Source organism: Salvelinus alpinus, chromosome 18 (genome assembly GCF_045679555.1).
Source record: "Salvelinus alpinus chromosome 18, SLU_Salpinus.1, whole genome shotgun sequence".
NCBI classification, from domain to species: domain Eukaryota; kingdom Metazoa; phylum Chordata; class Actinopteri; order Salmoniformes; family Salmonidae; genus Salvelinus; species Salvelinus alpinus.
The window spans coordinates 49,834,735-49,851,820 of record NC_092103.1 but is presented as its reverse complement, the minus strand read 5'-3'; the positions used below and the strand labels follow the sequence as shown (position 1 = coordinate 49,851,820).

The 17,086-nt window shown below is 41.2% G+C and overlaps 1 protein-coding gene across 1 annotated transcript; it reads right to left on the bottom strand.

The window, feature by feature from the left end:
- Positions 1 to 3,474: 3,474 nt before the first annotated feature.
- dnajc25 (DnaJ (Hsp40) homolog, subfamily C, member 25) lies at positions 3,475 to 14,647 on the bottom strand. The gene is made up of 4 exons (XM_071351554.1): positions 14,308 to 14,647; positions 11,329 to 11,481; positions 9,747 to 10,217; positions 3,475 to 7,807 (listed from the first exon to the last, which is right to left on the bottom strand). The coding sequence occupies exons 1-4, from the start codon at positions 14,602 to 14,604 to the stop codon at positions 7,685 to 7,687; spliced, it is 1,044 nt and encodes a 347-aa protein (XP_071207655.1). The 5' UTR covers positions 14,605 to 14,647; the 3' UTR covers positions 3,475 to 7,684.
- Between the last annotated feature and the right edge of the window lie 2,439 nt (positions 14,648 to 17,086).

The following is a 17,086-nucleotide window of genomic DNA, read 5'->3' as shown; positions in this document are numbered from 1 at the left end:
GTCTACAGCTAGATATCAATATCACTAGACAACTAGCCTACAGCTAGATATCAATATCACTAGACAACTAGCCTACAGCTAGATATCAATATCACAAGACAACTAGCCTACAGCTAGATATCAATATCACAAGACAACTAGCCTACAGCTAGATATCAATATCACAAGACAACTAGCCTACAGCTAGATATCAATATCACAAGACAACTAGACTACAGCTAGACACCAATATCACTAGACAACTAGCCTACAGCTAGACACCAATATCACTAGCCAACTAGCCTACAGCTAGATATCAATATCACAAGACAACTAGCCTACAGCTAGACACCAATATCACTAGACAACTAGCCTACAGCTAGATATCAATATCACAAGACAACTAGCCTACAGCTAAACAGCAATATCACTAGACACCAATATCACAAGACAACTAGCCTACAGCTAGAAACCAATATCACTAGACAACTAGCCTACAACTAGACACCAATATCACTAGACACCAATATCACTAGACAACTAGCCTACAGCTAGATATCAATATCACTAGACAACTAGCCTACAGCTAGAAACCAATATCACTAGACAACTAGCCTACAGCTAGCCACCAATATCACTAGACAACTAGCCACCAATATCACTAGACAACTAGCCTACAGCTAGACACCAATATCACTAGCCAACTAGCCTACAGCTAGACACCAATATCACAAGACAACTAGCCTACAGCTAGACACCAATATCACTAGCCAACTAGCCTACAGCTAGCCACCAATATCACTAGCCAACTAGCCTACAACTAGCCACCAATATCATTAGACAACTAGACAACTATATTAGACAATTAGACAACTATATAACTAACTGTAAAGAACCCCTAGGCCTCAACATCACGTCAAAGGACTACACAAGAAACAGTAGGTCTACCTGAGATGATAGGGTGCAGCCCATTTGAATGGGGGTTAAAATGCAGATAAGGTGCCTTCGGAGAGTAATCAGACCCCATTACTTTTCCCACATTTTGTCACATTACAGCCTTATTCTAAAATGGATTACATAATTTTTTCCCCTCATCAATCTGCACACAATACCTCATAATGACATCACAATACCCCATAATGACATCACAATACCCCATAATGACATCACAATACCCCATAATGACAAAGCAAAAGCAGGTTTTTAGAAATGTTTGCAAATGTATTAAAAATAAAAACAGAAATATTACATTTACATAAGTATTCAGACCCTTTACTCAGTACTTTGTTGAAACACCTTTGGCAGTGATTACAGCCTTGAGTCTTCTTGGGTATAACGCTACAAGCTTGGCACACCTGTATTTGGGGAGTTTTTCCCCATTCTTCACTGCAGATCCTGTCAAGCTCAGATCCTGTCGAGCTCTGTCGCTGCACAGCTATTTTCAGATCTCTCCAGAGATGTTCAATTGGGTTCAAGTCCGGGCTCTGGCTGGGCCACTCAAGGACTTGTCCCAAAGCCACTCCTGCGTTGTCTTGGCTGTGTGCTTACGGTCGTTGTCCTGATGGAAGTTGAACCTTCGCCCCAGTCTGAGGTCCTGAGCGCTCTGGAGCAGGTTTTCATCAAGGATCTCTCTGTACAGTGCTCCATTCATCTTTCCCTCTATCCTGACTAGTCTCCCAGTCCCTGCCGCTGAAAAACATCCCCACAGCATGATGCTGCTACCACCCTGCTTCACCGTAGGGATGGTGCCAGGTTTCCTCCAGTTGTTACGCTTGACATTCAGACCAAAGAGCTCAATCTTGGTTTAATCAGACCAGAGAATCTGGTTTCTCATGGTCAGAGTCCATTAGGTGCCTTTTAGCAAACTCCAAGCGGGGTGTCATGTGCCTTTTACTAAAGAGTGGTTTCCGTCTGGCCACTCTATAATAAAGGCCTGATTGGTGGAGTGCTACAGAGATGATTGTCCTTCTGGAAGGTTCTCCCGTCTCCACAGAGGAACTCTAGAGCTCTTTCAGAGTGACCATCGGTTCTTGGTCACTTCCATGACCAAGGCCCTTCTCCCTGATTGCTCAGTTTGGCCGGGCAGCCAGCTACAGGAAGAGACTTGGTGGTTCCAACCTTCTTCCATTTAAGAATGATGGAGGCCACTGTGTTCTTGGGGACCTTCAATGCTGTAGAAATGTTTTGGTACCCTTCCCCAGATCTGTGCCTCGACACAATCCTGTCTTGGAGCTCTACGGTCAATTCCTTCGACCTCATGGCTTGGTTTTTGCTGTGACATGCACTGTCAACTGTGGGGCCTTATATAGACAGGTGTGCCTTTCCAAATCATGTCCAATCTATTGAATTTACCACAGATGGACTCCAATCAAGTTGTAGAAACATCTCAAGGATGATCAGTGGAAACAGGATGCACCTGAGCTCAATTTCTAGTCTCATAGCAAATGGTCTGAATACTTTCCGAATGCACTGTAATTACCGTAAATCACTGAGATGATAGAAACAGCAAAGGCAAGGTTGACAATGACCAGAACGTCAAGAGACACAATTTAGCTAAATGTTGCTATTTTTGACAGCAGCCCTTTAATATCGTAAAAATAATAATAGCATAGCATTAATAATAAGTGACAGACAACGGTGCAAAAAATATAATTATTTAGCTTAGGCTACTAAATTAATAAAAACGTCCTTTTCTATGTAGGAAGCATCCAGGCCAATGTTGGTTGACTGAATTGTAAATGGTATTTGATACCTTCCCTCAGCGGACCACACAAGCGCCGCCTGAGACTGTTAGAAGTAGCTGGCGTGACATCATCATCACCCACACGTTTACAATCATCGTATATGCAATTCATATACCCGAAATCTAACTCTGCAAAAGGTTTCAGCCCGTCTTTCCTTTAGTAACGGATCGTCGCGGACTGCTCCATTAACGATGAATGACTTCCGCTGGAACGCAAAAGGTTTGATGCATCTGGTTGTATCACGTGTCCAGCAGTCAAGCAATACATTCCGTTTATGATATGGTTTTTTTGTAATGGCATGTACCCTGACATTTAAAATATACTATTCTTTTAATATGTTGCCCCCCCCCCCAAAAAAGATATTTCTCACCCAAACAGGAGTTCCAACTAAGCGAGAAATAGTTGAACTGTACTAAATTCTTGTTGATGTTGCTAATTACTCTAATATATTACAGAATATATGTAACCGATGTGAAATGGCTAGCTAGTTAGCGGTGGTGCGCACTAATAGCGTTTCAATCGGTGACGTCACTCGCTCTGAGACCTCGAAGTAGTTGTTCCCCTTGCTCTGCAAGGGCCGCGGCTTTTGTGGAGCGATGGGTAACGATGCTTCGTGGGTGACTGTTGTTGATGTGTGCAGAGGGTCCCTGGTTCGCGCCCGGGTTGGGGCAAGGGAACGGACTAAAGTTAAACTGTTACATATATACTACAGAGATGATTTAGCATTGAATTGTAAATGATGTGTAGCAACCACAGTCTGAGGGGCAGATTTAATCATGTTATGGTTACATGATCAACAATAAACATAGGCTTTGTCCCAAATACACCCCCCAATTCCCTATATAGTACACTACTTTTGACCAAAGTCTTCTGTGCCCTGGTCAAAAGTATTGCAGGGCTATATGGAATAGGGTCCATGTGGGACACAGACAGAGACTGACTAACTAGACTGACAGTGATTTTAAATACAAATAAACCCAAATGCAGTACCATGATAATACCAACAAGATGATCTTTGAATCTCTGGTTTCATTTAAAAAAAAAATCATGTTTGTGTTTTCAATCCAACAAATCTCAACACATACCCAACTACTCCTTATTATTACAGTATAGGTCAAATGAAGCTTGATTTGTTGGCTGTTAACATGCAACGAGGTAAATATTTAAAGTAAAGGATGGGGGCAGAACTAATATCACAGAGCCAGGACTCATTTTTACTGGGTTCTGAGTACCAGTACTTTCAGTTGTGATTCAAAATAGCCTTCCCAGGTACGACAATTCATAGGAAGGACAATTCCATTCTAACCCATAACAGACAGGTTTCCCATAACCCAGGTGAAGGCTATTCCTGGATTAAAAAGCACTTTCAGTAGAGATTCCCGAAGTAGGGTTTAATCTGTGTCTGACGGGATAACAGTTAGGACCAGAGACAGACGATGAGTATCTATAATAACAGACTATACAACCCTGCCTAACCCTTGGTGTGTCTGTCCCTAGTGGCACACTATATAGTGCACTAGTTTTGACCAGAAGTGACACACTATATAGTGCACTAGTTTTGACCAGAAGTGGCACACTATATAGTGCACTAGTTTTGACCAGAAGTGGCACACTATATAGTGCACTAGTTTTGACCAGAAGTGGCGCACTATATAGTGCACTAGTTTTGACCAGAAGTGGCGCACTATATAGTGCACTAGTTTTGACCAGAAGTGGTGCACTATACAGGGTTCCATTTAGGATACGGCCTTCGTAATAAGTACAGTTCCTCCAGGCAGGTTTTAAATACATCGTCTGACTCTCTCACACCATGAGCTTTTCCCTGTAGAGCAGAAAGGTCATATTATGAACGGCGTCACATACACCAGCAGAGGTTGGGGCTAGAAGGTTCTATCTACATATACTTCATAGTACTCTAAATACAATGTTCTCTACATATACTACATAGTACTCTAAATACAATGTTCTCTACATATACTATATAGTACTCTAAATACAATGTTCTCTACATATACTATATAGTACTCTAAATACAATGTTCTCTACATATACTACATAGTACTCTAAATACAATGTTCTCTACATATACTACATAGTACTCTAAATACAATGTTCTCTACATATACTACATAGTACTCTAAATACAATGTTCTCTACATATACTACATAGTACTCTAAATACAATGTTCTCTACATATATAGTACTCTAAATACAATGTTCTCTACATATACTACATATATAGTACTCTAAATACAATGTTCTCTACATAGTACTCTAAATACAATGTTCTCTACATATACTACACAGTAGTCTAAATACAATGTTCTCTACATATACTACTCAGTACTCTAAATACAATGTTCTCTACATATACTACACAGTACTCTAAATACTATATTTTCCACATATACTACACAGTACTCTAAATACTATGTTCTCTACATCTACTACATTGTATATAGAGTACTATGTTCTCTACATATACAGCACTCTAAATACAATGTTCTCTACATATACTACATAGTACTCTAAATACAATGTTCTCTACATATACTACATAGTACTCTAAATACAATGTTCTCTACATATACTACACAGTACTCTAAATACTATGTTCTCTACATCTACTACATTGTATATAGAGTACTGTTCTCTACATATATAGTACTCTAAATAGAATGTTCTCTACATATATAGTACTCTAAATACAATGTTCTCTACATATACTACATAGTACTCTAAATACAATGTTCTCTACATACACTACGTATCTAGTACTCTACATACACTACGTATCTAGTACTCTACATACACTACGTATCTAGTACTCTACATACACTACGTATCTAGTACTCTACATACACTACGTATCTAGTACTCTAAATACACTACGTATCTAGTACTCTAAATACACTACGTATCTAGTACTCCAAATACCACAATTCATGTTAAGTTCCAAAGAATACAAGATTTAAAAAAAATAGCCGACACCGTTCAAACCAATGAGGGTTCAGCACTTTAAACCAATTATCTCAGAATGATCTTTTTGCAGATAGATCCTTCTAGTCCCCAGCTCTCGATATGCTGTATAAGGCTTCAATACATCTTATTAGTTATACAGTAGTACCTTTCACCGGCTTTAAACATCCCCAATACAATATCTATGAAAATAATTCTCCATACAAACAGGCATTATTGTCAATCGTCTGTACACACACACATCAGTCGACGTATTCACAAAACACTCAGGTATGCAAACAGTGTATCTGTGTAACACAGTGTGTCTGTATATATTTTATCACAGTGTATCTGTTTTCCACTTTGTTACGTTACAGCCTTTTCTAAAAATGTATTGAATACATTTTATTTCCTCAATCCACACAAGGTTTTTAGACATTTTTGCAAATGTAATAAAAATAAAAAACAGAAATACCTTATTTACATAAGTATTCAGACCATTTGCTATGAGACTCAACATTGAGCTCAGGTGCATCCTGTTTCCACTGATCATCCTTGAGATGTTTCTACATTTACATTTAAGTCATTTAGCAGACGCTCTTATCCAGAGCGACTTACAAATTTCTACAACTTGATTGAAGTCTGTGCTAAATTCAACTGATTGGACATGATTTGGAAAGGCACACACCTGTCTATATAAGGTCCTACAGTTGACAGTGAATGTCAGACCAAAAACCAAGCCATGAGGTCGAAGGAATTGTCCGTAGAGCTCCGGGTCAGGATTGTATCGAGGCACAGATCTGGGGAAGGGTACCAAAACATTTCTGCAGCATAGAAGGTCCCCAAGAACACGGTAGCCTCATTCTTAAAATGGAAAAAAAAGTCTGGAACCACCAAGACTCTTCCTAGAGCTGGCCGCCCGGCCAAACGAAGCAATCGGGGGAGAAGGGCCTTGGTCAGGGAGGTCACCAAGAACCCAATGGTCACTCTAACAGAGCTCCAGAGTTCCTCAGTGGAGATGAGAGAACCTTCCAGAAGGACAACCATCTCTGCAGCACTCCACCAATCAGGCCTTTATGGTAGTGGCCAGACGGAAGCCACTCTTCAGTAAAAGGCACAACAGCCCACTTGGAGTTTGCCAAAAGGCACCTAAAGAGTCTCAGACCATGAGAAACAAGATTCTCTGGTCTGATGAAACCAAGATTGAACTCTTGGCCTGAATGCAAAGCGTCACATCTAGAGGAAACCTGGCACCATCCCTACGGTGAAGCATGGTGGTGGCAGCAACATGCTGTGGGGATGTTTTTCAGCGGCAGGGACTGGGAGACTAGTCAGGACCGAGGGAAAGATGAACGGAGCAAAGTACAGAGAGATCTTTGATGAGAACCTGCTCCAGAGCGCTCAGGACCTCAGACTGGGGCGAAGGTTCACCTTCCAACAGGACAACGACCCTAAGCACACAGCCAAGACAAGGCAGGAGTGGCTTCGGGACAAATCTCTGAATGTCCTTGAGAGGCCCAGCCAGAGCCCGGACTTGAACCCGATCGAACATCTCTGGAGACCTGAAAATAGCTGTGCAGCGACGCTCCCCATCCAACCTGACAGAGCTTGAGAGGATCTGCAGAGAAGAATGGGAGAAACTCCCCAAATACAGGTGTGCCAAGCTTGTAGCATCATACCCAAGAAGACTTGAGGCTGTAATCACTGCCAAAGGTGCTTCAACAAAGTACTGAGTAAAGGGTCTGAATACTAATGTAAATGTTTATTTTTATACATTTGCAAAAAAAATCTAAAAAACAGTTTTTGCTTTGTCAATATGGGGTATTGTGTGTAGATTTCTTAAATATTTTTTCCCATCAATTTTAGAATAAGGCTGTAACGTAACAAAATGTGGAAAAAGTGAAGGGGTCTGAATACTTTCCCAATGCACTGTATCGGTATAACACAGTGTGTATCTGTATATATTGCCACAAGTCAGGTGTGATTATTGATCGGCATGTTGTCAATCGTCAATAAAAGTGAGCCGTCCTGGTCCTTCATTCTTCATCCACCGTCGGTACCTCTTCCACCTGGGATCCAGGGCCATCTTCGTCTTCATCTCTTCCTCCTGTTCTTCCTTGTACACCTGTACAACAACATCATGCAATATAAATATACAAACACATGAAAAAAAAAAAAGGCACCAAAGAGAAAGCATCATTATTTTTTTAATGGAGATACTCTAATGAGCTTCCTTTTGTACCAGTACTACGCTTAATCTCTGTCCAGGAAACCACCCCTTGGGCTTTTACATCTCATTTTCCATAATATGAAAGTGGAATGCTTTGCAACAGATAATGTTCACGTATAGAATGTGTGTGTTCACGTATAGAATGTGTGTATTCACGTATAGAATGTGTGTTCACGTATAGAATGTGTGTATTCACGTATAGAATGTGCGTGTTCACGTATAGAATGTGCGTGTTCACGTATAGAATGTGCGTGTTCACGTATAGAATGTGCGTGTTCACGTATAGAATGTGCGTGTTCACGTATAGAATGTGCGTGTTCACGTATAGAATGTGCGTGTTCACGTATAGAATGTGCGTGTTCACGTATAGAATGTGCGTGTTCACGTATAGAATGTGCGTGTTCACGTATAGAATGTGCGTGTTCACGTATAGAATGTGCGTGTTCACGTATAGAATGTGCGTATTCACGTATAGAATGTGCGTATTCACGTATAGAATGTGCGTGTTCACGTATAGAATGTGCGTGTTCACGTATAGAATGTGCGTGTTCACGTATAGAATGTGCGTGTTCACGTATAGAATGTGCGTGTTCACGTATAGAATGTGCGTGTTCACGTATAGAATGTGCGTGTTCACGTATAGAATGTGCGTGTTCACGTATAGAATGTGCGTGTTCACGTATAGAATGTGCGTGTTCACGTATAGAATGTGCGTGTTCACGTATAGAATGTGTGTTCACGTATAGAATGTGCGTGTTCACGTATAGAATGTGCGTGTTCACGTATAGAATGTGCGTGTTCACGTATAGAATGTGCGTGTTCACGTATAGAATGTGCGTGTTCACGTATAGAATGTGCGTGTTCACGTATAGAATGTGCGTGTTCACGTATAGAATGTGCGTGTTCACGTATAGAATGTGCGTATTCACGTATAGAATGTGCGTGTTCACGTATAGAATGTGCGTGTTCACGTATAGAATGTGCGTGTTCACGTATAGAATGTGCGTGTTCACGTATAGAATGTGCGTGTTCACGTATAGAATGTGTGTTCACGTATAGAATGTGTGTATTCACGTATAGAATGTGTGTTCACGTATAGAATGTGCGTGTTCACGTATAGAATGTGCGTGTTCACGTATAGAATGTGCGTGTTCACGTATAGAATGTGCGTGTTCACGTATAGAATGTGTGTTCACGTATAGAATGTGTGTGTTCACGTATAGAATGTGCGTGTTCACGTATAGAATGTGCGTGTTCACGTATAGAATGTGTGTTCACGTATAGAATGTGTGTTCACGTATAGAATGTGTGTTCACGTATAGAATGTGTGTGTTCACGTATAGAATGTGTGTGTTCACGTATAGAATGTGTGTGTTCACGTATAGAATGTGTGTGTTCACGTATAGAATGTGTGTGTTCACGTATAGAATGTGTGTGTTCACGTATAGAATGTGTTCTGTTGTAATAACATTGTAATATCTGGTGCAAAGTGTTCCACTGTTTGTGTGTGTAGTCTACTACTACTACCACTACTACTACCACTACCACTACTACTACAGCTGCTACCACTACTAATACTACTAACACTGCTACTACTAACACCGCTACTGCTACTACTACTACTACTAACACTGCTACTGCTACTACTACTACTAATACAGCTGTTACTGCTACCACTACTACTAATACTGCTACTACCACTGCTACTGCTACTGCTACCACTACTACTACTGCTACCACTACTACTGCTACTACTACTACTGCTATCACTGCTGCTACTACCACCTCTACTACCACTAATACTAATACTACTACTACGTTCGTTACTACAGACCTCATAGTTGTCTTTGATCCAGAGCTGCCTCTCCAGTAAGGTGTCTCTCTGCTCCTCCTCCAGACTGTCAAACTGAGACTGAGACATCTTCATGTGCTTCCTGATGATGTACAGCTTCTCCTCGTCTCCGTACTCCTCTCTGCAGACGGTGAACCTGTAGAGCCACTTACAGTACCAGACCACATAGGCACACAGGCAGTAAGGGAACAGGACAATCTTACAGAGCAGGATGTCCAAGATTTTAGGCTTCTGGTAGCCTCCCTTGATGTCGATCTTGTTCTTGATGATGTCACGGATGATCTCTTCTTCCTGTTCCCGGATCTCCTCTTTGGACCGCCGGTTCTTGCCCTTCTCTTTTGTCTTGTTCAGGAGACCCAGCTGCTTGGCTATCTCTGTCGCCTGGATACGGTACTTGGGGACCGTTGATAGGTAGTTGATGGCTTCAGCGTAGCTGGCCCACCAACTGTAGTACTGAAGGAGGAAAATTAAGTCACAATCAGGCAGTGGTGTAAAGTAATGAAGTAAAAATACTTTAAACTACTTACTGTAAGTAGTTTCTGGAGGTAGCTGTACTTTAGTATTTATATATTTTTTTACGACCTTTACTTCACTACATTCCAAAAAATATATAAACTTTTTACTCCATGCACTCAAAAGTACTCGTTACATTTTGAATGCTGAGCAGGACAGGAAAATGGTCCAATTCAAGCACTTATCAAGACAACATCCCTGGTCATCTCTACTGCCTCTGATCTGGAGGACTGACTAAACAGAGAACACCCCTGGTCATCCCTACTGCCTCTGATCTGGAGGACTCACTAAACAGAGAACATCCCTGGTCATCCCTACTGCCTCTGATCTGGAGGACTCACTAAACAGAGAACATCCCTGGTCATCCCTACTGCCTCTGATCTGGAGGACTCTCTAAACACATATGATTAGTTTGTAAATTCTGTCTGAGTGTTGGAGTGTGCCCCTGGCTATCCGTAAATACATTTAAAAAAGAAAATGGGCGCATTTTGGTTTGCTTAAAATAAGGAATTGGAAATTATTTATACTTGTGATACTTAAGAATATTTTAACAATTACATTTACCTTTGATACTTAAGTAGATTTAAAACAAAAATACTTTTAGACTTTTAATCAAGTAGTATTTTATTGGGTGACTGAGTCATTTTCATTTCAGGTATCTTTACTTTTACTCAAGTATGACAGTTGGGTACTTTTTCCACCATTCTGCAGTCAGCATAGTTATTCTGTAGCCTAAACAGTTTCCACTGGGAAAAATGTATGACATTTAGAGAGTTCATGGAGTGCATCCCATGAGGAGGAAATGGGTTCCTATGGGTCCATCAGAACCTTTCTGATTACTCACATACTGCTATGTACCAAACGGTGCCATTTGTAACCTTACGTTACCAAAACGGTGCCATTCGTAGCCTTACGTTACCAAACGGTGCCATTCTACTGCCGTTTCTCATGATTGGTATTAGAAAACACACAGTGTCTTCCAAATGCCACCCTATTCAGCTTTATAGTGCACTATATGATTATGTGTGTGTGAACATAAATATGATCCTACCTGGAAAATGGATATAGCAACCACAGTGACCAGAATGACTATCCGTACGTCCACTTTAGGTGCCAGTCGTCTCCTGTAGTAGGTGTAGTAGTGGCTGTAGTACTCTTCAGGGTTGTCCAGCATGTAGTCGTAGTCTCTACGGGAGTCCTCATCCTGAAACACAGGAGGAAATTACCCTTATAAAACTATTATTACTATTAGCTATAGACCTAGTACTAAAGACACAAGTTACAAGAAGATATCTCCTTATCAGAATGATTGAGAGCAGTATGTTCAGTACTAATCAAAAGTGTGGACACACCTACTCATTCAAGGGTTTTTCTGTATTTTTGTACTATTTTCTACATTGTAGAATAATAGTGAAGACATCAAAACTATGAAATAACACATGTGGAATCATGTAGTAACCAAAAAAAAGTGTTAAACAAATCAAAATATATTCTCTATTCTAGAATCTTCAAAGTAGCCACCCTTTGACTTGATGACAGCTTTGCACACATTTGGCATTCTCTCAACCAGCTTCATGAGGAATGCTTTTCCCACAGTCTTGAAGGAGTTCCCACATATGCTGAGCATTTGTTTGCTGCTTTTCCTTCACTCTGCGGTCCAACTCATCTCAAACCATCTCAACTGGGTTGAGGTCGGGTGATTGTGGAGGCCAGGTCATCTGATGCAGCACTCCATCACTCTCCTTCTTGGTCAAATAGCCCATACACAGCCTGGAGGTGTGTTTTTGGCCATTGTCCTGTTGAAAAACAAATGATAGTCCCACTAAGTGCAAACCAGATGGGATGGCGTATCGCTGCAGAATGCTGTGGTAGACATTCTGGTTAAGTGTGCCTTGAATTCTAAGTAAATCACTGTCAGTGTCACCAGCAAAGCACCCCCCACACCTCCTCCTCCTCCATGCTTCACGGTAGAAACCACACATGCAGAGATAATCCATTCACTTACTCTGCGTCTCACAAAGACACGGCGGTTGGAACCAGAAATCTCAAATTTGGACTCATCAGACCAAAGGAATGATTTCCACCGGTCTAATGGCCATTGCTCGTGTTTCTTGGCACGAGCAATCTTGTTATTATTGGTGTCCTTTAGTAGTGGTTTCTTTGCAGCAATTCGACCATGAAGGCCTGATTCACACAGTCTCCTCTCAACAGTTGATGTAGAGATGTTTCTGTTACTTAAACTCTGTGAAGCATTTATTTGGGCTGCAATCTGAGGTGCAGTTAATTGACAATTTCTGAGGCTGGTAACTCTAATGAACTTATCCTCTGCAGCAGAGGTAACTCTGGGTCTTCCTTTCCTGTGGCGGTCCTCATGAGAGCCAGTTTCATCATAGCAGTTGATGGTTTTTGCGACTGCACTTGAAGAAACGTTCAAAGTTCTTGAAATGTTCCTTATCGACTGACCTTCATGTCTTAAAGTATTGATGGACTGTTGTTTCTCTTTGCTTATCTGAGCTGTTCTTGACATAATATGGACTTGGTCTTTTACCAGATAGGGCTGTCTTCTGTATAACACCCCTACCTTGTCACAACACAACTGATCTAACTGCTCAAACGCATTAAGGAAAGAAATTCCACAAATGAACATTTAACAAGGCACACCTGTTATTTGAAATGCATTCCAGGTGACTACCTCATGAAGCTGGTTGAGAGAAAACAAAGACTGTGAAAAGCTGTCATCAAGGCAAAGGGTGGCTACTTTGAAGAAATACAAATATAAAATATATTTTGATTTGTTCAACAATTTTTTGGTTACTTCATGATTCCATGTGTGTTATTTCATAGTTTTGATGTCTTCACTGCTATTCTACAATGTAGAAAATAGTACAACATAAACAAAACCATTGAATGGTCTAACAGTAGACTGGTAATGTATGTATCAAGCCTATCAGAGTTGGAGTGCAGTTTTGCCTTTAAGATAACATGCACATTTCTCTCTGATAACTCATGTAAAACATAAGTCTTGCATGTCACTGTGAAAAAGGGTATTCGCATTGCCCTCTCATAACGCCTCTGTGTGATCGACAGCGTCATTGCAATTTGGTACACCAGAATTACATTCATGTCCAATGGAACGCTGCGTTTGCCTTGTATCGTTGCGTTGCAGCATTGCGTTGCGTTCTGTGTGGTTCATACCTTGGATTTATCGAACGTATGCGTCAAACTGTATGCGCAGACGAATTGACTTGAATGGTATCATAAGGTAAATGTTGAACATGTGTCACACACATATCCTGATGATGCTGCGTACCATTTTCCGCAATAACACCGTAGTGGTTATCGAAGCCAAGGACAAACACACAAAAAACTGTTACTGTTTTTTTAAAGGCCAAGGTTGAGGATCCGACTTTTCTGGACCCCGCTTTTCTGCGGTGCAAAATAGGCAATATGAACTTTTAAAAAGACCTACCACTTCTTTCTGAAAGGACCCTCTCCCATTCCTCACGAGTCAACGTAAACTCACTATTATTTGGAGTGGTAGGCATGAACCCTCCAAACTTTGCCTCATCTGACAAAACACGCTTCAGTGGATCCTCTCTTATTAGATACGGATCATTTGATTCAGAGATGAGCATGTCAACCTCCTGTTACATTCTGCTTATCTGATTCAGTTGTCATAGAGTTTACGATTTCCTCATCTGATAAACCGCTACAACAACTTTTCCCAACATCTTGGGTGTCTGAGATTTCACTGCATGTGAAAAAAAAACTTCACATTGATAACTTGACTTTGAACCTGTTCAGGTCTATAACACAGTCATTGACAGTATTTGTACACTATGAGACAAAACGGTCAAATTGACTGAAGGCCTCTTTGACGGAGTTGAGAAAAGTGCCACATTGGCATACAACATAAGTTGACGTCAGCGAGCGCCGCCGGTAAGCTAACTGGCCAGAGAAGAAATCGAAGCAGCGTTTTACTTTGGAAAGGTTAGCTGAAACGAATCAAACGTGAGGTTTCTCCACTTACCTTCAGAGTTTCATACGCCGTCGCAATGAGCAGAAATTTTTGATGAGCACTTTCTCGAGTCTCGCCTGCAAGACTTGAGAATCTGTCCGGGTGATACTTTCTGGCTAGCTGTCTGTAAGCCCGGGCTATGTCCGATTTAACCGCTTCCCTCGATACTCCGAGCACATCGTAACAAATCTCGGTGCCACAATACAGTCCCTCGATAAGCGCCGTGGCAGAGGGTACGAAAACCACCAGAATTAATATAATGCCTATCCATTGACCAGAGTGTCGGCCGTACTCAGTGAGTACAGCCATTTCACCACTTGATGAGTCGCAGAATTTGATCCGCGTCTCGTCAGCAACATTTAAAAAAGTACTTCCGGGTTACGGATTTCGGAAACGTTCCCCCAAAAGTTCCACACGTAATGGTTGAAAAGTGTCAGTAACCTGTATTTATTAATGATATATGACAAATAATTACACTAAACATGAATAATGATTCCTATGTGTTAATATTTAAATTACATTTGCATGACATTTCGGTTTTAAAACATATTCCAATGCAAATCACTGTATATGGAATAGAGCAAGAACTATTGTAGTTTTGCTGCAAAAGTATTGTAGGGAATACTCAGTAGGGTCTGTCGACTGTATATATGGTGTCATTTCATGGGACTCTGAATAATCCGGAGTGTTGCTGGCCTTTTACTGTGGTCAAAGTACAGGAAAAACGATTATATGTGCCGATTATATGTGCCAATGGAGAGTACCTACTAGAATGTATATATGGTGTCATTTCATGAGGGGACTGAAGTCTATATGCCCAGCAACACTTTTTTCTCCACCCACTCCATTGGTCCCAATGCAATACACTGTAGGCCAATACAAGAAACAATTCTATGTGCAGAGGTTTAAAATGTGGTTGGGAGTACTCAGTATAGTCTGTAGAAACCACCTTCAAATGACTCGGTACTATCCATGGTCCTGAACATACATTCAACTATCCATGGTCCTGAAGTCAGTACCTCTATATACTGTACATTAAACTATTCATGAACCTGAAGTCAATACCTCTATATACAGTCGTGGCCAAAAGTTTTGAGAATGACACAAATATTAGATTCCACAAAGTTTGCTGCTTCAGTGTCTTCAGATGTTACTATGGAATACTGAAGTAGAATTACAAGCATTTCATAAGTGTCAAAGGCTTTTATTGACAATTACATGAAGTTGAATCAAAGAGTCAATATTTTCAGTGTTGACCCTTCTTTTTCAAGACCTCTGCAATCCGCCCTGACATGCTGTCAATTAACTTCTGGGCCACATCCTGACTGATGGCTGCCCATTCTTGCATAATCAATGCTTGGAGTTTGTCAGAATTTGTGGGTATTTGTTTGTCCACCCGCCTTTTGAGGATTGACCCCAAGTTCTCAATGGGATTAAGGTCTGGGGAGTTTCCTAGCCATGGACCCAACATATCGATGTTTTGTTCCCTGAGCCACTTAATTATCACTTTTGCCTTATGGCAAGGTGCTCCATCATGCTGGAAAAGGCATTGTTCGTCCCCAAACTATTCCTGGATGGTTGGGAGAAGTTGCTCTCGGAGGATGTGTTGGTACCATTCTTTATTCATGGCTGGGTTCTTAGGCAAAATTGTGAGTGAGCCCACTCCCTTGGCTGAGAAGCAACCCCACACATGAATGGTCTCAGGATGCTTTACTGTTGGCATGACACAGGACTGATGGTAGCGCTCACCTTGTCTTCTCCGGACAAGCTTTTTTCCGGATGCCCCAAACAATCGGAAAGGGGATTCATCAGAGAAAATGACTTTACCAGAGTCCTCAGCAGTCCAAACCCTGTACCTTTTGCAGGATATCAGTCTGTCCCTGATGTTTTTCCTGGAGAGAAGTGGCTTCTTTGCTGCCCTTCTTGACACCAGGCCATCCTCCAAAAGTCTTCGCCTCACTGTGCGTGCAGATGCACTCACACCTGCCTGCTGCCATTCCTGAGCAAGCTCTGTACTGGTGGTGCCCCGATCCCGCAGCTGAATCAATTTTAGGAGACGGTCCTGGCGCTTGCTGGACTTTCTTGGGCGCCCTGAAGCCTTCTTCACAACAATTGAACTGCTCTCCTTGAAGTTCTTGATGATCCGATAAATGGTTGATTTAGGTGCAATCTTACTGGCAGCAATATCTTTGCCTGTGAAGCCCTTTTAGTGCAAAGCAATGATGACGGCACGTGTTTCCTTGCAGGTAACCATGGTTGACAGAGGAAGAACAATGATTCCAAGCACCACCCTCCTTTTGAAGCTTCCAGTCTGTTATTCGAACTCAATCAGCATGACAGAGTGATCTCCAGCCTTGTCCTCGTCAACACTCACACCTGTGTTAACGAGAGAATCACTGACATGATGTCAGCTGGTCCTTTTGTGGCAGGGCTGAAATGCAGTGGAAATGTTTTTGGGGGATTCAGTTCATTTGCATAGCAAAGAGGGACTTTGTAATTAATTGCAATTCATCTGATCACACTTCATAACATTCTGGAGTATATGCAAATTGCCATCATACAAACAGAGGCAGCAGACTTTGTGAAAATTAATATTTGTGTCATTCTCAAAACTTTTGGCCACGACTGTACATTAAACTATCCATGGTCCTGAAGTCAATACCTCTATATACATTAAACTATCAGAACTCAAAAAACAAACACATAAGGCAAATCTTTTAGTCAAAACGAAAAATCTAAATTATTTACAATTTAATCGTAATGAATATCAACCAGGCTATAGGTACACAGT